Genomic DNA, 24,865 nt, shown 5'->3' on the forward strand with positions numbered 1-24,865 from the left:
TTTTAGCTTGATTCCTACAGCCTTTTTCTCCCGACAAGCTTTGTTGCCTGTGCTGATGATCCTTGCCTCCCACTTACAACTACATCGTCAAAGGCCTCGATTATATCGGTTTTTTTTTAACCTTCTCTTGAGATGATTATATATCTCAGTATGGACCTCTCCTCCATCCTCAAGAATCTCTCTCTCGCTCTCTGAGTTGACATTACTATGGACTTAGAGCTTCAATTGGATGGCGATACAAAGCCAGACACTAGCTCGCCTCTAGTCTCCTCTAATACCATAATTAGAATATGGCCTGCTACCATTACTCGGGAGTTAATCACAAAGGTTGATGCTATGCTTTTCTTTGTCTACTAATTATTGAACATGGTATCTGTCTAGCATACTGCATATGTGTAGATTGAATTTTAGAAGGTTTCCATGAAGTTGGCACTGTTTTACTGGTGCATGTGAGCATTTTGAGGCTTGGAAATGCATGGAAGAAAAACGCACCTACCCACTTGTGTTCTAATTAATGCAGAGATCTTGCAATGCCTGCAGAAAGATCATCACGAAGGACACAGGAGTTGATAACTTGTAGCTAAGGAATTTTGTGTGTGCGCGTGCACACGCGCGCTGGCGTGCGTGCGCGTGTGTGTGTGTGTGTGTGAGAGAGAGAGAGAGAAAGAGAGAGAGAGAGAGAGAGAGAGAGAGAATGATTGTTTAATATCATGAGATCAAGGCACGTACTTAAAACATATTCATACCTTAGAATGATATGAATATGTATACAGAGAATTAAGGCAATTCGCAAGTGCATGCAGCCTTCTGCCCTGGATCTCTCTTATGTTCTAATTAATGTGCTCATTCATGGGAAACGCATTCATGTTCTAATTAATGCAGAGGACGTATTGCAGTGGCTGCAGAGAGATTATCACGAAGGTTTTGATATTTTGCAGCTAAGGAGTTGCGTCTCTGTATGTGTGTGTGTGTGTGAGAGAGAGAGAGAGAGAGAGAGTGTCAGCTACTCATCACGAAGGTGTTGATATTTTGCAGCTAAGGAGGTGTGTGTGTGTGAGCGAGCGTGTGTGTGTGTGTGAGAGAGAGAGAGAGAGAGAGAGAGAGTTTTTGTAGCTGAGGAATTGCGTGTGTGTGTGTGTGTGTGAGAGAGAGAGAGAGACTGAGAGAGCGAGCTGAGGAATCGCGTGTGTGTGTGTGTGTGTGAGAGAGAGAGAGAGAGAGAGAGAGAGAGAGAGAGAGAGAGTTAGTTTTGTAGCTGAGGAATTGTGAGAGAGAGAGAGAGAAAGAGAGAGCGCGCGCATAGAACTTAAGAAAAGAAAAACAGTAATTAAGAAAACTTGCGCTAATTCTTCTGCTGCCATGGATATTCTGTTCTTTGTGTAAGGTTGCATCGGAGTTTATTGGCACCTTCATACTGCTGTTCGGGGCGGCGGGGTCGAGCATTATGAACGAAAAGACCAATGGGCAGGTGACATATGTGGGGGTAGGGGTGGCAGCTGGCCTCGTCGTCATGATCGTCATCCTGTCTACTGGTCACATCTCGGGAGCTCATGTGAATCCCGCAGTCACAATCGCATTTGCCACATTCAAACACTTCCCATGGATCCAGGTCAGATATATGTAAATATTTAACATTAATTTATCCTTCCCCTTAGAGCATCCCCAAAATCATTAACATGCAAAAAAGCACTACTCTCATACACTAAACCTACATGAAAAACCCTTTGAGCCTCCTTGGAAGTTTTATTTATTAAAAAAACAATAATTTATAAAAGCTCTTCATTAAAAATAAAAGTAGATTCAATGACTTCCAAAATTCTCACACACATCATGCATTAAACCTAATCCATCCAACTTCAAGCCGTCAGTTTTTATAAAATTGTACTCTGCTTGTGCTAAGAACATATTTCCATAACGATTTTAAGAACACTCCACGTTTAATTAGAGAAAGTGATGATAAGTTGGATGCTAGTATTGTGACTTGTGGCATTCTAGAATGAGAATACAAGTTCAATATTTATAATTAAAATCATCAATAGATGTTCACAATATTAGTTGAAAAAAATTAATAAATCATGCCAAGTAATAATCTAATAATAGTAGAGTCATAATTAACCATTCACATGAATTACTCTGAGACTACTCTCAAATTTATGAATCTCTCTCTCTCTCTCTCTCTCTCTCTCTCTCTCTCTCTCTCTTATTCATATTCATGTGCAAAAGAGTGAGATAGAGAGAGTGTGTGTGTGTGTGTGAGCGTGCGTGCATCTACAGTTAGACGTGTGTATAATGGAATCTTTATATCATGCAAAGCTATATGTTTACATGTGTGCATGTGCATTTAGACATGCGTATTTAATGGAATCTTTATATCATGCAAAGCTATACGTTTTATATTTTATTGAATTACAGGTCCAAAATTTAACCTTTCAATCTACATGATGAGTTTTGAGCCATGTGACATGTTTCCATTTTGTTACAAGCCATGGGGCAGTTCCCTTTTACCATTGTCCCCCTTCTAAGTCCTGTCTTTTCAAGGACTAGTAGACCATGTCCATCTCTGAGTCCTCTCTTTCCCATTCCCCCCCTTCTTTTTACCATTAGTCCTCTCCTTTCAAGGACTACTAGACCATGTGCCCTCCCTTACTATGCCTTGTCATGCTTTCCTCATGATTTGAATAATGAAACCTCTTTTTTCTCTTCACTTTCACTTGGGAAATGAATTAGTCCCATTGGTTGTTGTATCTCGGCTTGAAATCAACACCCTACCTTTGGACACTACTTTTGTATGAAAATTTTACAATCTAGATATTACACTCCTTTTGTAAATATTTACAATCTAGATACACTCCTTTTGTAAATATTTACAATCTAGATACACTCCTTTAAACCCCTTGTGTATGGAATTATTTTGATTGTCACGATGGTACCCTTGCAAAAACAGTTGAACTTATTTACTTGGTGTACTTTTTTGAGGTGAATATCATAAGTGCGCATGTGATGCTATTCACACTTTATATCCACCCTCATGTACTTTTTGGCTTATTCACTCTTTCGATCCAAGGGGCTCATTGGAGTAATTTTGGTCTAAATCCTTCATAAAGGAAGCAACCCTAGCCACACACACAGGCACTTAATTGGTTGATTTAAGAATATCAGGCACTTAATTGGTTGATTTAAGAATATAATCAGATACTTTTAAAAGGAAAAGCCAATACAGAGTGGGTTGATTGCACATTGAAATTCATCTAGATGGGCACTACACTCACAATGGCGGACTATACAGGTGCCCCTCTATATTGTGGCTCAGATATCTGGATCAATATGCTCCTCCTTCGTGCTTATTGAGGTTTTCAAGCCGGCTAACCATGGAGGAGTCACCCTACCCTCTGGTTCTGTGTGGCAGTCTTTTCTCACCGAGTTTATTCTCACCTTCATCTTGATGTTTGTGGTGACGGCTGTCTCCACAGATACCCGCGCGGTAAGCCTGCAACAAGCTTGCATCAGACACGCCAGTTTCTCGATATATGCAACCCGTGCTAAAATGATTTATAATCGTTAGTAAAACATTACAATTAAAGCGCTATTGAACACAAGATTATTGTTATTTTGGTAGGCTAAGATAAACCGCGTGTGCATGTGCAGGTTGGCGAACTTGCAGGCATTGCTGTCGGTGTTACTGTTATTCTCAATAATCTTGTCGCTGCGTAAACCCTTCTACTCATAAGCTCTAGATTAGAAAAAATATATATCACTAATTTTCGAACGAGAATACCTTAATGCAAATATTTGCTTAGGCCAAGGTGGTTGTATTATGAGTTTTCTTAATTTAATATATATTTTCTAAATAAAAGGAACTGTGATTCATACTTTTAACTCACCAACTCATGTAGAATCAAAGGCATTTAAATATATATATATAATACTTATTATATTTAATAAGGTGAAATCCCATGACTTGTTTAGTTTGCAAAACACTAACAATTACAAATTATATAGCTAAAAATAGAAAGCTAAAATTTATTGATGACCACATTCAAACAACACTTAACATTTTTCTAGCAATTGTGCAAACCTTATGTTCATAATGCTTTTCTCTTTTTGATATGATTTTCATGAAAAGGTCTCATGGAAGACCCACTTTGTTAATAGATTGTTTTTCCCTTCTGTTTAAGAGCCTTATGTTCATAGTGTCGAATAAGCATTACAACTATTGCATTCAATATATATATATATATATTGAAATATGCAGGTCCATATCAGGAGCATCAATGAACCCTGCTAGAAGTCTAGGTCCTGCAATAGCTACAAAGAACTTCACAAATTTATGGTTGTATATTATTGGACCGATATTTGGGGCAATTCTAGGTGCTGGAGCTTATAGCCTTATTCGAATTTACGAAGATAATCCAAATGGAGAAGGAGAGCCAAGGGCATCAAGCTTCAGAATCTTTTCTTAATCAATGATAAAGGTTAGTGTGGTGTGTGTGGTGTGTGTGGGTGTGGGTGTGGGTGTGTGCATGTGCTTGCATGTGTGTGTGTGTGTGTGTGTATTAGGGAGGGTAGGATATTGGTTTCTATCTTTTCTCTTATTTAGTTTTTAATTATTATTCAATTGTAAATAATTACCAATATTTTGAAAGGAGAATATAGTTTTCCATATTATAATAGAACTTTAAAAGACCGTTATTCCTAATCTTGTGTCTTTCATAAATGGATATAGCCATAGAACATATCATATGGGGAAGCCACTAGTCCCTTTAGTTGGTAGCATACTAATGTGCCCCCAATTTTGATATTTGGAGCATTTTTTGTGGGGATTCCTATATATACCTTGATTGAAGCACTCATAGCTTCTATCTAATAATAACCAACCAAATGGCAGCTTGTGAAGGGTCATCAAGATTTCAATCAAAGTATTTGGCATGGCCAAGCAGGTTTGCCACATTAATAGCCATGTAGGCTACCACACCTCAATCAATGTAGTGGGCTGCCTCAATAGAGATGATGCTCCCTTTTGTTCCTTCAAGGCCATCTATTAATAAGCTCTAAAAGACTCTTTTTTAATCAATGTCTTAAATTTATTCCACCCGTCATTAAATGAAGACACATGCAAAACATTTACTTTGAGAAAAGTATTTCCTTACTATATTTTCATTATAGTATTACTATTTCATATGGAAATGTTAACAATTCCTCTAACAATGTCTTAAACCCCATGTCGATAATTTAGTCTATCTCATCAATGGAAAACTTCTTACTTCTTGAATTCACAAGCAAGCTTGACATTCTCTATGAACATTAGGTTCTGTTCAAGAGAGATAAGAAGAAGTATAGGAAACAATAACATGATATTTTGTTCAAGAGAGATAAGAAGAAGTATAGGAAACAATAACATGATATTTTGTTCTCTTACCATACAAAAGTGGACTGATTTCTTGATTAGTCTTTTCTCATTATTATCCACCCTCCAAATGTAGCTTATTTTCTTTGAGTAATAGCATGTGCTTCATTATGATTTCACTTCTGATAATGAAATTTTCCCCTCTCCCAAATGCTCTAGAGTTTTTGCTAAGGTTGCCACTTCCATATCCACCCCTAACATGTGATAGTACAAGTGACTTGATCATGGTCTCAATGTGACATGACTTAACATACAATGCACCTTCACTTATGATATATATAATGACACTTTGCCCCTCTCCCGTATGCTCTAAAGTTGGTACTAAGGTTGCCACTTCTATCCACCTCCTTGACCATGATCATGGTTGATGTGACATGACCCAACATATAATCCACCTTCCACACATGATATGAATGTAAAAAAATAGGGGAAAGGGAGGGGGGAGGGCTGTGTTTGTAGCATCCATTAGCCCATTAATTTTAGGGTATTATATGCTTTATAAGAACAGCGAGATGAGGGAAAGTTGTACTTATCTAAAGCAGTCCTTGAATTTTTTTTAAAATATCTACCAGTCAAAATTTTCATTGCCTATTTTTATGCACTTTGATTTCAATAATATACCCTCCCCAATAAAGTAAATGGATATAGATAACAATTTCTACCAAATGACAACCGATTCATCATCATAAATTGAACAAAATACTAATAAGGTGTTGAAAAAATAAAATAACCTACTTTTGGAAAAGGGAAAATAGGTTTCAAATTTAAAAATATATTTAATGAACTATAGTTACATATCCACTTGCATGGCGTTTTATCGTTGCATCAGGCCCTTTTTCCACCACGTTCATTTGCCATTTGACATCCAAAACATACACAAAGAAGCGACGAAAGTCAAGCCTAAATATGTCTTGGATTATGCCACAATAATCATCCATTTTTCCATTAGCTCCCTCAAAGCTACTAATGACACCGCAATCTTGTGTATTTCTCTTTTCATCAATTCTTTGTGTTCGAAAATGCTTGCCTTCACACCATATAGCATTGAACATAGTGCACTGGACCAAAATAGAAACAATATTTGTGTAAGCAATGTGAATAAATATTAAAAGAAAATCACTTACAACTAATGCAAAACATTAGTTCTATGTACCTTTGACATGCATCCTCGTGCATACTCCCATTCTTCCGCCGTGATATGCAGCCCCTCGTCACTCTCTGCTCTCTCCATTTCCTCATGCAACCAATCAACATGGATATCATTCGGAAGTGTTGCTAGATGCTTAGGGTACGCCTTCCGAGAGCCATGTTGCCTCCGAAAGAGAGCTCTTTCTGCTTGCCTTTTTGTCTTTGCATCCTCATATCTTGTAACCCATCTGCTCATCACATCACTATTAAGGATACAAGTGAAATTGAGATCATCAATCAACGTTCTGTCAATTACTTTACTCTGTCCTTTTCCTTGAGGCACAATAGAGGTCATCCTCAAGTCCTCTTCATTGCTCCATAGTCGTGGCAAAGAGCTGTCCACCTGACCAAGAAATTCTGAAATATATACAAGCGACTCTTGTATCAACCAACCCTCGGCCATGCTTCCTTCAGGCCTTGCACTTTGCCTCACAAAGTCTTTTAAGGTCTTCATGAAGCGCTCTAGGAAGAACCTCCTTATGCGTCCCACGAAAGAGAATGCAATCATTGACGCATGCATGTATTTTATCATAATCCAGTCCTCCAAGAGATGTCACATAGCGCCTCGCTATGTCTCTTGAGGTGGGCAGTCTATTTTCCTTTGGAAGCATATTTGACAATAGCCTGCATCCAATATCATCAATTATAATTAGTCTTAAATCCTAAACCTTAAACCACTAATTCAAATTTATAAGTTAGAATGCTTACTTCAACAATGCGTCAAGACTTGCATTGCTCCATCCATAAACTGTTTGTATATTAAGTAGTTCAAGGGAAGCACGTAAAACTGAGAATGTGCACCCTTCAAACACCGGTGTCGATGAAGCTTTATAAAGATGCTCTTGTTCCATATCATCGTCGTCCATACCTTTGGGATCATCCTTAAAAAGATTTCGCACCATATCATCAAGCACCTCCTCTTCCACAACTTCGTGAGGTGCAGGGCTATTGTCGTCCCTTTCCCACTCATCTCTGACATTAGATCCCGAAGCTCCAGCATCATCTCGTCGACGCTTTACGTGCTCTCGTCGCGCGTAGGGTACCATGTTAGGGTGTGGTACTGCATCCTGCTTCAATTTATCAAATTATATGTTACAACTCTATTAATTTAATTTGGATACCATGAGTCATTTGAATACCATCAATTTACATCTACTCACCTCCAAACCTGTTTGATTCCATTCTCCATACATGGAGATATGATTCAAGGTAATTCGACGTGCTCGTACAATGCATCCTTGACATCGATTACACATACATTTGATCCGTTGTCCCAACCACACATCGCGATTACGATGACGCATTGTCTCATCTTCCTCAGAACTGCTTGAAGAGGTTGATGACATCCTGTGTACAAATCAAAAAACACAAACTCATTATATATTTTTAATGAAAGCACAAAAACGCGTGTATTCACGCGGCTATCTCCTACAATTTGCGTGTATAAACGCGGCTACTTCCTAAAAAACGCGTGTATTCACGCGGCTAATATCTGCAAAACGCGTGTATAAACGCAGCTACAATCATGTACACGCGAATATACCTGCGTTTATATACGCGAATATAAACGCACCCATAAACGCGGCGGCATATTTAAACTAAACATAGCCCGCCTTCCCCAAATATAGATTTTGAACTTAGAAATCAACAGTGCGCCTGTTTTCGCCTCTTCCAACAGCAAAGAGGGAGCAGAGAAAGGAGCACACACACGGGAGAAGGAGGGAGCAGAGAAGGAGCAGAGAGGACTCACTTTTTCAGAGGTGAGTCACTTTGTCCTGTGCCTTGTCTCTTTTGTCAGATTTGTTTACTTTGCTCTTTGCTCTTTGGGTTTGTCTTTTTGCACACGATTGGGTTGCTGCATCCTGACAGGGGCGACAATGGCTGGTCCTTTTGTAAGGACATTCTGTTTTTGTCGGGGGGTCGGTCTTTTCGAGAAATTTTTTTCGCAGGTCGCGTGTAAGAACGCGTGTAGGAGCGCGTGTAACCTGTCTGCAGAGTTTTTCCACGCGCATATACACGCGTTTTTTGTCGGGTATATACACGCGTTTTTTGCCGGGTGTATACACGCGTTTCTGCAGACAGAAAACTGCCGCGTTTCAGATTTCAGGGTTTGCAGGCATTTGACTTGTGTAATGACAATGTGTGAGTCAAGAGACAGCCCATGATGTACATGATGATGTTTGTTGCAGGTTCTTTATGGATATTCCAGGTTCTTCATCCGATCCATTTGCGTACAGCAATTGGTTGATGGAGATGATGAATCACTTTGGGCGCCAACCTGGTCCGGTTGAGCTTACAGAGTATATGTATGTCCATCCCCCTCCTTCCCTGCCTGGTGTCTATACCCCTGTCGCGAGTATCCAGGGCACTCCAGTGCCGTCTATTCCTCCGAGTCCGACGAGACGGCATGCAGCTTCTCCTCTTCCACGTCCACCGAGGAGACATACCTCGTCCCAGACACACTCACGTACACCCTCACAGCCACCATCACGTGCTCCCTCAGAGCCACCGTCACGTCAGGGCTCACAGCCACCGTCACGTAGACAATCCCCCAGTCGTGACTCCACCCGCAGCAGTAGGAAGAGTGGGAGTGGGGGAGGATGCGGCGGGTGCTTTGGTGGGGGAGGTGGGGGAGGTGGGGGAGGTAGTAGGGCACGGGGTGAGAGAGGAGATAGAGGGAGAAGAGTTAGAGGAGACAGTTCGGAAGAGGAGGAGATGAGAGAGATGGAGAGAGTGGTTTGCTATGATGTGACGGATAGGGGCGGGATAGTGATGGATGCGAGGGGGAGGGAGGTAATGGAATACATGCGTGGGGTAGTATCAAACTCATATAGAAATTGTTTTATTAAATTTAAAGATCAAAATAGCCGATTAGTTGGGGAGGTGATAGAGGCTGTACACAGTCGGTACCCCAATCCCCCACATGCTACATTCTCGGATGTATGGGGAAGGACGCGAATAAGGGAGATCTTAAGTAATAAAAGATCTCACCTTAAAAAACTCGCGTACGATGACCGGCTAAATGTAGCTGCGGGTGGCTATCCTGCCGAGAAACCTGCCACTGCGCACAAACGCGAGTGGAAGGAGGCAAAGAAACGAGCAGAGGGTGGCGTGAAGAGCAGGCAGCATGTGGAGGCACGACGGATCCAGATGGAGACCGTTGGATCTTCGCATTTCGGATCTGGCGGCGTCGAGTCATGGGAGGCAGAGTTCGTAAGTATCCTGTCACTTTATTTGATTGTTTACTTAATTCATTGATTCTATGAATTGTTTTAATCTTACAAATTGTGTTGATTATGATACAGCGACGGGTTACGGGGAGGAAGCCCACAACCCACGATACTGCGTATGCTCGCCGGCATAGCAGACGTGACACGTGGGCCATCTTCAGAGCCGAGGGACGTATTACGGACGCGCAGTTTGAGTTGGCCATGAGACCATACGGTCGACAGGTACTTGAAAATTCGTAACGAATGGTTTTGGTTTATTGAATTGCATATATATATATATATATACTTATATACTATATATTACTTGAACAGGCACAAGCTGCTGATGATCCACCGGCCGCCGCTGCAGAGGGTGGACGTGAGCACTACTCCTCGGACATTCCGACCGATGCGAGCTCATCTGAGCATGAGGGGAGCACCGAGTCATCATCTGGGTCTGAGTAGTACTCAGATTTGTAGTATCACATTCCATATTTAGGATGTGATTGTATATATTTTTTTGTAAACTCAAGCCATGGGCTACTTCGAGATATGGACTCCCTTGTATACATGTATGAAATTTTGATAGTAATATTGAATTGATTGATCGATAGTATTACATTCATGGCTGTCTTGAATCGTGTAATGACAATGTATGCATTCATGTCGTTCTTGTCTTAATCTCCCTCGTGCATATGTTCTTCGTGGATGGTCTAATGCACCAAAAACCCTAAACCAGAGAGTGCTATTGGGTGCTGGAATGCTGGAACAGTATTCAGGCACCAAATAGCACTCTCTGGATTTTTTTTTTTGCTCTCTGTTCGCGTGTATAAACGCGTCAAAACTGCTAAAACTTGCGTGTATATGCACGGATACACTGAAAATAACGCGTGTATACACGCGTATAAACTGGCAGTAACGCGTGTATAAGCGCATCTAAATAAAAGAAACGCGTGTAAAGACGCAAGTAAAAACGCGGCTGGGACATTGGAACTGAACAGGATGCGGCTATACACCCGTGTATAACCGCGTCTAATAGAATAAGACGCATGTATACTGGCGTGTATTAACGCGTCTGGAAAAAAAAACGCGGCTAAACACCCGTGTATACGCGCGTCTGAGAGGCACTGTACACGCGTTTTTACACGCATGTCTCTGGCCGCGAGAATACACGCGCTGATACACGGGCCCGCTACTTTTTTTCACAAGTCATTTTTAGCGGCTAAGAGCGCGGGTATGAGCCCAATCCCTTGTAGTGATAATGACACTTTGCCCCTCTCCCGTATGCTCTAAAGTTGGTACTAAGGTTGCCACTTCTATCCACCTCCTTGACCATGATCATGGTTGATGTGACATGACCCAACATATAATCCACCTTCCACACATGATATGAATGTAAAAAAATAGGGGAAAGGGAGGGGGGAGGGCTGTGTTTGTAGCATCCATTAGCCCATTAATTTTAGGGTATTATATGCTTTATAAGAACAGCGAGATGAGGGAAAGTTGTACTTATCTAAAGCAGTCCTTGAATTTTTTTTAAAATATCTACCAGTCAAAATTTTCATTGCCTATTTTTATGCACTTTGATTTCAATAATATACCCTCCCCAATAAAGTAAATGGATATAGATAACAATTTCTACCAAATGACAACCGATTCATCATCATAAATTGAACAAAATACTAATAAGGTGTTGAAAAAATAAAATAACCTACTTTTGGAAAAGGGAAAATAGGTTTCAAATTTAAAAATATATTTAATGAACTATAAGGGGCCATTAACTATGTGCACACATGCCATTAACACACACACACACACACACACACATACACCTAAAATAGATCACATGCCATCACTGTAAGGGTAATAGATCAATTGAGAATATTAAGATTGCAAATTCGAGATTACCATATAAATTGAAACTAAACATAATGTGGAAGCAAATAATATCCTTAAGGTATTATGAGAATTTTACAAGTGCACAAAATAGTGCAAAATAAAAATTTGAGTATCTTAATGAGTAGTGTGAGATCTTAACAAACTCCTTTTATTTAAAGGTTAACAAAAAATATCTTTGTAAAAAAGGGGGAGCCAAATAATTATAGGCCTTGCCTCCCTCCAAGTCATGCCATTGCCTAGGGTAAGAATCATTCATTAAGGCACTCACGTTAGGAAACCAATTACTATATATTTCTTGAGCTTGTAAATAATCAATCAAAATTTCACTCTATTATGCACAAAAAGGTCTAAATGTGAACTCGATGTCTAGATAGTGCCTCTAGTTTAAATTTCATGAGCATCAAAAGAAAAAACTTTATATAATGTGATTTATCCTTTAATGATTTAAGTAGCATAGAATTTATTGATGATCTAGCTTCGGCATAAAGACCAGTTGACTTTTTCTTACTTTACAAGTTCACAATTTCAAATTGTAATAAACCTCAACATTACTTTACTCTAGAAGTATAAGTGCTCATTGATGTCTTTACTTCTAGAACTCTAATCATTGCTACCCTTTTTTCCCCACTCTTCGTCAACTAAGCATAATGAAAAATACATTTATCTTTAGGGACAAATATCAGGATGGGATTAGCATTCATGGCATAGAGAGACAACTATTGTTATATTGCCCATCACATGTCATTGTAATAGTATAACAAATTGTTTAATTATCATTTTGAAAACATCTTCTAAAATTTATGGAGGTGTGTAACTTATACTATACTACAACGGTAAAATTAAAGTTTTATTTGTCAATTTAAAAGTTTCATTTGGCAATTTAAAATCTTCCTTTTTGTGTATGAAAATCCATGATGTCTATTTTTTTAAAAAGTATACATGCCTTTTTGAGAGAATATTTGAAATATTTTTAATAAATTTTTTATGCACTTATTTGATGAAAAATAGTATATAGGCACAATGTTTTTTAAATAAAAATCATGTTTTAAGGAAATCATTAAAAGATTCTAAATAGTTAATCTCCAAAAAAGTATCTTTAAAATTTATGCCACTATCTTTAATTTTATTATTAGAAGAGAGAGAGAGAGAGAGAGAGAGAGAGAGAGAGAGAGAGAGAGAGAGAGAGTTGCGTGACGAGTGGTGATCAATGCAAGGATGCAACAAAAAGATGGAAGCAGGAAAACAAGAGACTTGACATTCTTATTTAGGGCTCTTGTAGAGAGTTCCAAGTTGTAGATGACAAGAGTTCCAAGTTATAGGTGAGTGTGGGAGTGGTCTTGAGAATAATCCCACATGGGAAGTTTTGGGAGTTTTAGGAGTTTTAGTATAAATAGTGGCTCATTTGAGAGCTCACACACATTGGGCTAAACTGCCAGAGAGAGAGCAAGAGAGAGAAGGTGAGGAAGGCATCGGCGAAGGTGACTGCAGTAGACGAAGGGGCTGTTGCGGGCAAGCAAAGGTGAAGGTGGCAGAGGAGGCGTCACCACAAGGCGGCATCGTCAGCTGCTGGCTACCGAAGGCGAAGGTGAAGGCCACGAGGAGGTGAGGTGGCCGGCAGAGAAAGAAGGCGAGGCGGAGGAGCCAACTGGCCGCTGAAGGCAAAGAAAGTGAAGGAAAAGAAAGAGAAGCCAAGCAAGCGAAGCCCGGGGCCGAAAGAGAAGGCGAAGGCCTCTGCTAAGGCGAGCTCGCTGAAGGGCCTTAGCAGAGGCGGAGGTGTGGAAGTGAAGGGCGGCAGGCCGCTGAACGCACTAGAGAGCGAAGGCGAGGCGGAGGAGGGCGCCTCGCTGAAGGGCCGCGAGGTGGTGAAGGTAAGGAAAGGTTGAGGTGCCAGCTGTGGGAGTGAAGCAAAGGTGAGGAGGCTTCAGCTGCTGCTGGCTGTGGAAGAGCAGAGGAGAGCTAGCGAATCGGTGGCCACAGCAGAAAGCGATAACGTGCCGAATCGGTGGCTTCTGCAGATTCGCGAGAATAAGGTTAGTATTTTTTTTTTGTTAATTTTTAATTTTTCAAAATCTGCATACCAATTTTCATGTTTTTTAAACATTTAAAAAAATTAATAAAAAGTAAAAAAATAAAACAATAAAATAATTAAAATAATTAAAAATAATTAAAAATAATTAATTTTTTGGGATAAATTATGTGTTTTCTTAGGAGTCCACATTTTCTACATATTTTTTAAATTTCTATAATTTTTTGCAAAATTAGTATTTTTGTGTAATTAGTAAAAAATAAAAATATAAAAAAATAAATAAATAAATAAATAATATGTATTTACATACATATTCATGTTAGTTGCATTTAGTGGTTAGGTAGGGTTTAAATATATATATATATTTATATATTTAAAAAAATAAAAAATAAAAAATAAAAAATGTCAAAACTAGGCACTGCAACGTGCAAAAAATAGCATATGCATCTACGCTCGGGAACAATACTAGGGGGACGTAACACTAGTGCACCATCTAGGGTAACCACTCAAGGGAGCGGCACTCAATCGGTTGTTGGCAACTTGGAGAGCATTCTCAAGACATCTTCGGAGTCTCAAACAGAGAGCCTCTCAAGAACCGAGAGTGATATTTCAATGGACGTAAATGAGTCATTTGGCATGAATAGACCATCCACACCCATTGGTATGGCAGATTCTGCTAATCCATTTGAAATCCCAGATGGGGAGTTGATTGACAACATGAGACTCCATTTCTTGTATACAAACGTGCATGGCGGTGAGATCTACAAAGATCCAATGAGCCGGTTTGTTGTTAAAATTGCAGACATTCATTCTGCATTTGAACCAACACCATGGGTAAACTACGAAGACGATATGTACATGGGTAGAAATGGAGTACGCTACGAGGTCACCAAAAATCTTGAACAAGTGGATGCTTTGGGTGTACTTCAACCTAGCGCACAAGCAAAGCAGAAAAAGGAGCTTCCATCGGACCCAAATGTGCCAGGAACATCGCGCAGACCTGGTACGCCCATTTCTTTACTTGAAGAATTGTTTTCCGACAGGAATTGGGAGGATAGAGAAAGAACGGGAAAAGAAAAAGAGGCCAAGAAAAACCCATGGGACATAGTAAAAGAAATTCCAGTAGTTAAAATCTATCAAGACGACCCAATTAAAGAGGTGTATAGGGATGTGGTAGAAACCTACTATGCAACCACTAAGCACCCGAGCTTAGAGCTTCCAGTCACGCATACAATAACTGTAGAGCATCTAGAAGGTTTCACTAAGCGTGTTCATGATAGATGGGGGAACGACTTTAGAACCCTTGAATGGCCAGAGGTTAGGGAAATGACATGGAAAGGAAGGACTTTTCACTGAGGTGTCTACCTTAGACATGACACGTCCAGATGAATCTACCTTTCGAGGAGAAACACTAGCACCACCATGGGCTAGAACCCCAAGTGTGGCTCGACCAGCACCTTCCATGCGAACAACTGCTAAAGGACCAATCTTTCCAACGATTGATCCTACGAGGAGACCCGAGGCTATTAGAGAATCTAGGAGAGAAGAAAGACCACGACCAAGTGGATATGTACCTCCAAGAGAACCCCATAGACCAAGTGAACTGAATTTGAAGAGCCTAGATTTAGAGGCCGAGACTCATATAGGAGACATGACGATGAATATTCTAGAAAAGTGAGACCATCTGTGCTGCAAAAGCTTGTCAAGAAGTATGACGAAACCGGTGACCCATATGACCATATAGCAGCTTTTAAGCAAGCTATACATGCGGAGCAAGTCACGGATACGCATACGCAAATCGAAGGATTTGGCTTGATGCTAGAGAGTAAGTCTTTATCATGGTTTCAGACTTTAGAGCCTGAGGCAAAGCGATCTGATGGGATGGAAAAGAGCTTTATAGTTGCGTTTTCAAAAATGGGAATTAAGCACAATGCGGTAGCTCAAATTTATGCTTTTAAGCAAAAAGATCAAGAATCTGTGCGAGATTGTGTAAATAGGCTGAAGCAGTACATCAATCGATGCCTTGACGATGAGAAGCCAAGCCAAGGAAGATTAATTTCTATCTTCCTGGAAGGCTTACGAAACAAGACACTTCACGCTCACTTGTATGCAAAGAAGCATGTTATCTTCAATGAGTGTTGCATGGATGCCATGGATTACGATGACAACTTTGACATGACTGGCATGGGAAACCAAGATAGTCATCCGGATGATAAACGTAGCTCTGGGAAGGGCTCTGACTCTAGTGTGCCATTAGTTAATCCAGATCAGATTGCCGAGACAGTATTGAAAAAGATGGGACAATACTACAGACCTTCCTATTGACCCCAACCATCATACATGCATACTGTACCTACGTCTGTGGAGGATGTGGAGGTAGCCATAAAACCGAGCAGTGCCCAACCTTCTCACCATTGGTTGGCAACAATCAACCAACAAAGAAGTGGTGCCAGCTCTGTAAATGGAACTACACACATGTGACTTCGGATTGCAATCACATTGCAAGGATACAAAGGGAACAAGCAGCCAACTCTGCACCTAGACAGCAAGTTGTGAACCATGAGAGAACCTTAGTTGCTCAAGAGCAAGCACGGCCGGTGCTAGGAGCTCAACCTCCTCCACCTGGCATGGCTTCCTTTAGATATGTGGAATATGAGAATCCTGAATAGGAATGGAGATGGTTAGCTCTCAACCATACTACATCGAAATGGAGCATCCTCTTGTCAAACCCTACTTTGAGAACCCAACCAGACCAAGCCTAGTTCATGACTTTAATGGAGACCCAAGCTCTTTGATGCTTATAGGATCTCAGCCAACCAAGACTCAAGGTTATCCAGGACCATATCCTACAAAGAGACTATACCCTACGCAACAAACAGGACCATGCTACGAATGTGGTGGACCACATTGGGTGAGAGAATGTCCAAACAAGAAACGACCCCTCTTAGCTAACATAGGCACAACATCTACGTTTCCACCTATAGAGAGGTTTTGCCAAGGGTGAGAGAATGTCCAAACATAGAAACGACCCCTCTTAGCTAACATAGGCACAACATCTACGTTTCCACCTATAGAGAGGTTTTGCCAAGGGTGTAGCATTGACCATCTACCAAAGGATTGCTTGTTGAAGCCTACGGATCTGGCAGCACAAAAAGCTAAAGCGCCCCTTAACTATGTTGAAGTGATTCCATCACCCACGACATCTGAGGAGGAGAATGAACTAGTGTCGCTAAGAGTAGTGACTAGAGCCCAAGCGCAAAAGAATGTCAAAGAGGTTGTTGAGAAACCCTCTGAGATTAAGGTTCTATCCAAAGATGGAAAAGAGAGTAAGAAATCAACTCAACGTAAACCACGCAGCAAGGGGAGTAAGAAGTCGAAGGAGCAGAAGAGCTCTAATGGAGGAAATTCTATCCCAAAAGAGCTAGAAGGAATGTTGAAAACGAAACAAATCAGAGAGAAAACTCAAAATGAGCAAAAGAAAAAAGCATCCGAGTCTGAGGAAAGCTCAGGGGGATCAGTCCTTATGGACAAGGTGTACGAGCCTTTAGATGCAACGCTTCAAGCATATAATAGTAGGATCACAGCTCTGACCGAGCTGCCTAAGAAGCTGCAAGAATATCCCAACCCTCCTGAAGAGACAATCAACTTGGCTATCCATAAGCAGTTGATTAGGGATACTCAGACTCTAATAGACGGCCCACCACCTATGTATGCAAGAGGACCTGCTTCTCTGAAGCCTAACTTAGAGACGATACCAGAAGCCACGCCAAGCATGGAAAAGGGAAGTGAAGTTGTATCTCTACATTTTCCAGAAATGCCTGAACGAGATGATTTACCTCATACCAATGCAGACGAGTCAAAACCATTGACTACCGCGGATTTTGGAGATAAAATTCCTGAAATAGAGGAAGCAGTAGCAAGGGAGATGTCAGAAGCGGTGCAAAAACAAGTTGAGGATCTAGCATCTTCTGACAAGTCACCACCGTTTTCTATAGTAGAATTCTCAAATCAAAGGGTTCAAGGATTAGATGCTTTATCTCTACCAGATGATGCTCAGACTGTTGTCTCAGCTTGGAGCAACAAGCTCACATGCAAGACACTGCCCTCATATTTAGGACTGTACGAAGCACATAGCCAAATCATGCGAGTACCATCAATGACACGACAACCTCATCAGGAACGAGACATAGGGAGTTTACAAGCTTTATGTCGGCACCAGTTACGTGTACCATTCCACTCGCAGAGTTCTTAAAGCTTAGGCCAAGATTGTGGGGAGAAGTGGCTATACAATTAACTGAGCAAGGATTGTGGAACCAAAACATCCAGGTTAAGGAGTTGTTGAAGGCAAAGGCTTCTGAGCTAATGCTTAAGCAAACAATTTCGGTTCCTGTGAACAAAGTTGGCAAGCATTGTGAGGACGATGAGGGAAATACTACGCTTCCTGTGGAGATCAACAAGATTGAATCTATAGCTATTCTAGATAGCGGAGCAGGGGTGAGTATAGCAACAAAAACTGTATGGGAAATGTGGGGAAAACCTGCAATTAGAAGTACAAGGATGAGTTTGCAATTGGCAAACGGAAATCTAGAGAGTCCCATAGGATTGCTTGAGAATGTTATAGTCAAGTCATGTGGCATTGAGTACGGACATACCTTTGCTATTGTAGACTTTGGCAAGAACACAAATTACGAAGTGATCCTAGGAAGGCCATTCATGCACCAATTCAAAATGATTCAAGACTGGGGTTACAATTACTTGTACCTCAGACATTAGAATTTAACCACGAGGGTGAATCTGAAAAACCATGCTTATCGAGATGTGACGCACTCTCCTGTGGATGAGTTCGCTTCTTCAGAAGCATCGGGAGCAACTATGTCTGAAGGAAGAGCTGATCTATGGATCCGTGGAGCATCTTGTCGAGACTTGCAACCTGGAAATGTTACCATAGACAGAAGTGTGACGGATGAGGCGTATATCCCTATACCTTTTCCTGAGAACTTGATAGATCCTTTAGAATGGAACCATGTTTTAGCTACCATAGACACTTGTGCATTGCCAAGGCAAACACAGTTCTGTGATCCAGATGGGTATGACATTATTCCCATAAGAATGCTAAGACCGATCTATGCAGAGGAACCTCAAGAAGCCCCTAGGTATGAAGCAAACAAATCATTATTGTTAGGAGATATGGTATCTATAGAGGAAGTATCCCCTCTTGAGTACAGCTCAGCTGACAAAGGAGATGAAGATAGATGCTTAGAATCCTCTGATGGGAAGGATTCTGATGACGATGCCATAGTCCCTGAATCAGAGTTAGAAAAGATAAGATTGTTGATAAAGGGCAGAGAGGTCTTGCTGAGTATTCCTAGTGACAAATCAGAGTTAGAAAAGATAAGATTGTTGATAAAGGGCAGAGAGGTCTTGCTGAGTATTCCTAGTGACAAATCGAAACGTAAGTTTTGCAAGAGTCACCGAAAGTTTTGCAAACAGAAAGTCAAGGAAAAGAGACAACAACAACAAAAAGAAAGAGAAGATGTGGATAAAGGAGACTTTATTCCACCTCCAACCTTTGTAGGTAAGAACGAGTACTTGTACTACTTGGGAGCTGATGATTGCATCAAGATGAGATGAAATGGAGATACGGCTTTCAATTAGTGCAAAAGCTAAATGAGAAGGAGAGTGACAACCCAAAGAAGAAGAGGAAATGGAAACCGAAGCTAAAATCTAAGGCTTCAAAGCATTTAGTCAAGAGACTGAACAAAGCACCATGACGAGAGTGGAGCGTAAAGCTCTAGTGCAAGAAAGGAAGAGAATGCTAAAAGCAGCATGGTCTTCCATGAGTGATGACTCAAAGGAAGAAGAGGATACCACAAATATCCCCTCAAACTTCAAGAAATTCACCATACAAGATCGAAAAATAGTCTTATAACAACCTATTCAACAGAAACCTGAGGAACCAGGAGTTTCCTATATGCATTAGGGAAAAAGGGAGCTCATTTTGGGGCCCTGTAAGAAATTCACTATTTTTTGATTTATTTCTCTCCTAAAAGACCTCAAAAATAGTAAAATACGGAAACGTGTCTCAGACCTGTCAGTAAGGACTACAGAACTGTCAGTTCAGAAAGGAATAAGATAATCTTTTGTCTAACTAACACGATTTTGCATTAAATATCTCCTTAGTTTTTTTTTGTTTCCCGAAGATTCCGCATCTCTTTTGACGACGTGTGCAGGCCTCTCATAAAGAATCCATCACTGAACTTGATGATTACACTTTTTCAAAATATTTACATGGATACCGCCACACTTCCACGATTCATGTTACAAAAAGACTATGAGATTGACAAGCATATTGAAGAAATATTTCATGGTGGTAAAGGAACCACTGTGTATGACCCTTGGAATAATATATTTGTAGAACTACAACAACTTCAAAGAAGAATGGTCGAGTTTTATGGAATAACATTCGAGGAGTGCAAAGGCATTTTGAAATTTGTTATCAAACTGGATGAGTGAGGTTGTAAAGGAAAAGAAAATGGAAAGGATTACTATTACATTGATGAATGGAGCACTTGATACATCATTGACTGAAGCGAGTTCGAAGTATTTTAGTGTGCAGTTGGAGAAACACATATGGTGGTTAGGCTCGTTCCAGGTATGATCATTTTTTGTTTCGTACTTGATTTTAGTCATTGTTTTCAAATCTTTTATAGTAAGACTTTTGTTTTCTATAATCACAGGTAAAGACAGAAGACCATGAAACACTAGATTGGGTGTTTCACCACACGGAAATACCAAGAATAAATAAAAGACAAGTGCAAGGAGAGAATCTCCATGTTGCAGGAAAAGGTGATTTTCAAGTAGAGTGGCACATGGCGGGGGATCTTAAAACACTTAAGTGCATGTATAATGTTAGTAAAGGAGGCAACTCAAAGTCTCCTTGTCTTTACTGCAAAGAATCAGCTCAAGTTATGGATTCCAAATGGTGGAAGAGACCACCTAATAGAGATAAAGTTGACCCTGACTTCAAGGCCATTCTTGACATTCCACTATGTAATGTTCACATATGCACATTGCATGGTCTATGTCGAATTATTGAGAAATTGGTATTTTTGTATATTGGATTTGCTTTGAAACTCTGTCACAAAAAAAATAGAAAGGATGCTCTTCAAGCATTGGAAAAAGTGTTATTCGATATAGGTCTGCATGGAGGTGATGTTCATATCACAAAGGATTTTAAAAAGTCTACCAATGGCAAGGAGGTACCAATCAAGCCCTCTATTAGTGGTGTTAAGACAAGAAGATTCTTGTCTCGACCCAAACACAGTAGTAAGCAAGTAAGGCAAGGTAGAACAGTTTCAAGGATTAATTATGGATTGTAGAAGCAAGTCCATAATGCCGTGAAAGATCATGAGGCAGATGGGGAAGCACGAAATGTGAAGGCAGAGGTGTGGAGGTCTCTTGATCAACTCTTCATGTTCTATGACAATATAACATGGACAAAAAGTGATTACAAGAACTTTGAAGAGGCAATTAAACATTTTGGGAACTCAATGAAAGACGCGTGGACAGCCTGCAATATAACTCACTACATGGTAAAGTTCTGTCTTCTTCTTTTACTTAAGTGTGATCCTCTTTTTTTTTTTATAACTTACTATGTATTCTTATGTCTCTGTGAAAACAGCATATCATCTACAACCACCTTCCCTATTTTATCAAAAAGTATGGATGCCCAGCAATTTGGTCTACCCAAGGCATGGAGAAGTCTCACTACATGGCACGTAATGCATTTTTTAGACACACACAACACTATGGTGGGAGTCAAAAGGCAAATAGTCTGAAGGAAGTCTTCCAATGGTTTTACCGAGGCATACTATAGAGGCTGCATGCTAAAAGAAAAGTTGCTAGCTCCAAAGTCAAGCTTGCTTTTATTCTAGCCCAAAAGCAAAGACGAAGACAAACTTTGGACAATTCAATGGCAGCAGAGAGACATAGACAATGGAGGGATTCGAAGATATTTAGAAACCATAAATGGACAAGTAAACATGAATAGCAGTTTGTAACTTATTGGTGTTATGTCCACATGTTTTCAAACTCAATCAATAGATTTTTATTTTGTGGAACAAGTGACTCTTGGTGTTATGCCTATATGTTTTGAGACTCCATCAAAAGTATTTCTTTTGTGAAACATGTGATCTATATTAACAAGCATCAATACATCCATGAGCTACACACAAAAAATTCAATCAATACTACTTAATTATGCTAGACACACTATTGATCCTTACCAATAAGGTACTGAGTGTGTACTGAGTGTCAAACGCTTTTAGAAGCTACTGGTGAGTGTGGGAAGAGTACTGAAGTGTCGTACGGTGATGGGACAAATGCAAAAGGGAAAGGTAGAGGATCAAAGACTTTGTACAAATCAGTTCAACTTCAACATAATATTTGTGCTATATTTGATGACTCTCCCAGGGCCTGCCAATCGGAACTCTCTTTTTGATCTTGATTGGACTCTTTTTCTTCCTTGTTGGCTTGATGTCGACTGTCTGTTTATCAATGCTTGCCTCTGTTGCTTGTCTAGGAGGGGTATCCTTGTCTTCAGCTATCTCCACGTTGTCGTGACATGGACGATGTCGCTGGGAAAGTATGAGACTTCTGGCTGTGAGAGTTGCTTCTGATTTCCACAAGGAAACTCAAACAGATAACTCTTCAAGGATCACAAGGCATCTCCATTTTTGATATCATAAACACGTACAATTTCACCTCAATACATCCATGAATTCAACCTGATGATTGCACATAAATTGTGTATCAAGTGACTATCCCTTTCCAATCATAGATTTACTGGCTCCTCTTTCCAAATCCCTCAAACCAATCACATGTAGGCATAACATAATCTTCAAATATTTCCCACATACATGTGACCATTTACATTCCATACATCAAGTGTCATCAATTCCATCATTTTATGATGTTCTTTATCACCTGAAAACTTGCTTTTAAATTCTAACATCTCACAAACAAAAGATGGCATACGGCATAACTATAACATGCTCATGAGATTTAGAAAACTCCATGGCTTGAATTCCAAAATCCGATCGAGTAGAAAGTAAAACTAGCTTTCAGGATCCTTATTGTGTTTTTGATACTTTTATTCCACAATTCCACAAGTCCCAAAAATATTCTCATTCTCCAAACCTTTAAAGGTTTATAAACAACACGATTTTCTGAATCGTGAATTTTAGTGAACAAAAATAATAATTAAAAAAAACATCGCTTATCTGAAAGTGAAAAAAAACGCGAGTTTCTCTTGATTTTTGGCTTATTCCCATATGACGCTTCGCTGCAGACCGCGAAAGGCAGAATACATGTATATAATGAAAATCCTATCACTGGATAACACTCATTTTTCTCTTCAATTCTAACTCCTACAAGCCTTGAACAATAGCCGCCAGTTTGTAATTAGAATCTCTGGTTGAAGGCGCCTCTGGTCTTTTTTTTTTCTGCAGACGCTGATCTTTGATATATTCTCCCCTCGCTTCCCTGGTTTTTCATCACTTTCCCTGCAAGGAAATCGGCGCACCCCCACTTTTGCAGCTATCCTCACGTATTTCCCTATTCGAAAATACTCATGCGACACCTTTTTATTGTTTTCTCGAATATTTCTTCTTTTGCTGCCATGCAAGCTGCCCTCATAGACTTCATATTCCTTCTATACCCATATTGTATCTACTTCTCTTATGCAAATATATCGACCAAGGCAACTAAGACCTTCACATGCTTAACTTGTGGGACCTTCAACATCATGTATGTGCTTCAAGACACTACATCACCCATTGTTTTGCAACTTTGGGAGCTTCTTCATGATGATCATGGGCTTCATCTATAGTACCTTTCTTGAAAATTATGCATGAGTTCCATGTCACATTGATTTGGAAATGATGATGAAAAAGATCTTCATCCACATTGAGGGAAGTCCATATCATGCACATGGGTAGCCATTTACATCATTCACATAGCCCTTTTACGAGCCACCCATACCATCATTTACATAGCCACGCAGACCATATATATAACTGAATGTTTCCAACTTACCCATGAGGTCTGAGTAACAGCAGAACCATCACCACCACACTCACAAGAGTCGTTTTGAAATAGCTCTCACTAGCATAGCTGCCACTAGGTTCACCATTCATGGGCATGAAGATATTATTAAAGGGATCATTCTGCCTATGAGGATACACAAGAACTTTGAATGTGTGCAGTATCTTTTTAAAGTTCTTCTTGTTTTTCTCATTCCATGATATCTCCAAAGAGTATTCTTCAAAACCAATCCTCATATCATACATGCTCTCACATTTCCATACATGTTGAGAAGGGTGTTCCCTACTGCAAGGCTTACCATAAGCATAAGGTTCCATATTTCACACCACACTCATATACAAAAGCTTCGAGACCTGACTCAGCCTCAGCTCGTCTTATTGAACCTCATTTACAATATGAACATATGTACATGGCATCATATAATGACTCGTCATAGCACTTAATCCCATGCATCTAGATTTGCATTTGATAGTCTCATATGCATGGTTTCACACCATAGACATGCCATGGCATGACATCCACCCCCTCTAAACCTGCACATCCTCTGGTATGTGCCAAATCATCATCAAGATCCACATATATCTGGATGTCGTCCTCATCTTCAACATTATTAGGAAAATCATCCTCTTCCTCTTCAGCCATATCCATGTTATCACTATCAAGCCTCTCATCCTGAGTTCCCTGTGAATCAAAAGGGTCACTGTCAAGCCTTCTTTTAAACATCTTGATCCTTTTGCCTGCTACAAATTTTTTTATCTCTGTTCCATCAAGCTCACACAGGGTATACGTGGCATTTCCATGCACATGCTTGACAATGTAAGGGCCAAACCATCTTTTTACAAATTTTCTTTGAACAGTGAATTGGTTGTCAAGGCTACTATCATACATTAGGACCCAATCACCTTCTTCAATAGGTTTTGGCCGGAGTCTGTGTCTTCTATCAAATCTTTCTTTATTTTTCAACCTTGCATCTTTCAAGCGAGCTTTAGCAAGCTCTACATCTTCAGGCCTCCTCTCCAACTGCCTTATTCGCAA

At 40.1% G+C, this 24,865-nt stretch overlaps 1 protein-coding gene across 5 annotated transcripts; it reads left to right on the forward strand.

The window, feature by feature from the left end:
• Positions 1 to 21,740, forward strand: LOC147618321 (putative aquaporin NIP5-1). Of its 5 annotated transcripts, XR_015262090.1 has the most exons (7): positions 1 to 327; positions 1,385 to 1,609; positions 3,287 to 3,481; positions 3,646 to 3,707; positions 4,253 to 4,472; positions 20,336 to 20,378; positions 20,464 to 20,745. XR_015262090.1 is itself a non-coding variant. In XM_086774787.1 (6 exons), the coding sequence occupies exons 1-5, from the start codon at positions 208 to 210 to the stop codon at positions 4,458 to 4,460; spliced, it is 810 nt and encodes a 269-aa protein (XP_086630913.1). In that variant the 5' UTR covers positions 1 to 207; the 3' UTR covers positions 4,461 to 4,472; positions 21,521 to 21,740. The 5 variants fall into 5 exon arrangements, 4 of the variants coding, with proteins under 4 accessions (XP_086630913.1, XP_086630914.1, XP_086630912.1 ...); XM_086774787.1 differs by lacking the exons at positions 20,336 to 20,378; positions 20,464 to 20,745 and adding an exon at positions 21,521 to 21,740; XM_086774788.1 differs by lacking the exons at positions 20,336 to 20,378; positions 20,464 to 20,745 and adding an exon at positions 21,408 to 21,424.
• The last annotated feature ends 3,125 nt before the right edge of the window (positions 21,741 to 24,865 follow it).

The sequence above is a fragment of the Cibotium barometz genome, chromosome 35 (assembly GCF_041138505.1).
Source record: "Cibotium barometz isolate CiBa-2024 chromosome 35, ASM4113850v1, whole genome shotgun sequence".
In the NCBI taxonomy this organism is placed as follows: domain Eukaryota; kingdom Viridiplantae; phylum Streptophyta; class Polypodiopsida; order Cyatheales; family Cibotiaceae; genus Cibotium; species Cibotium barometz.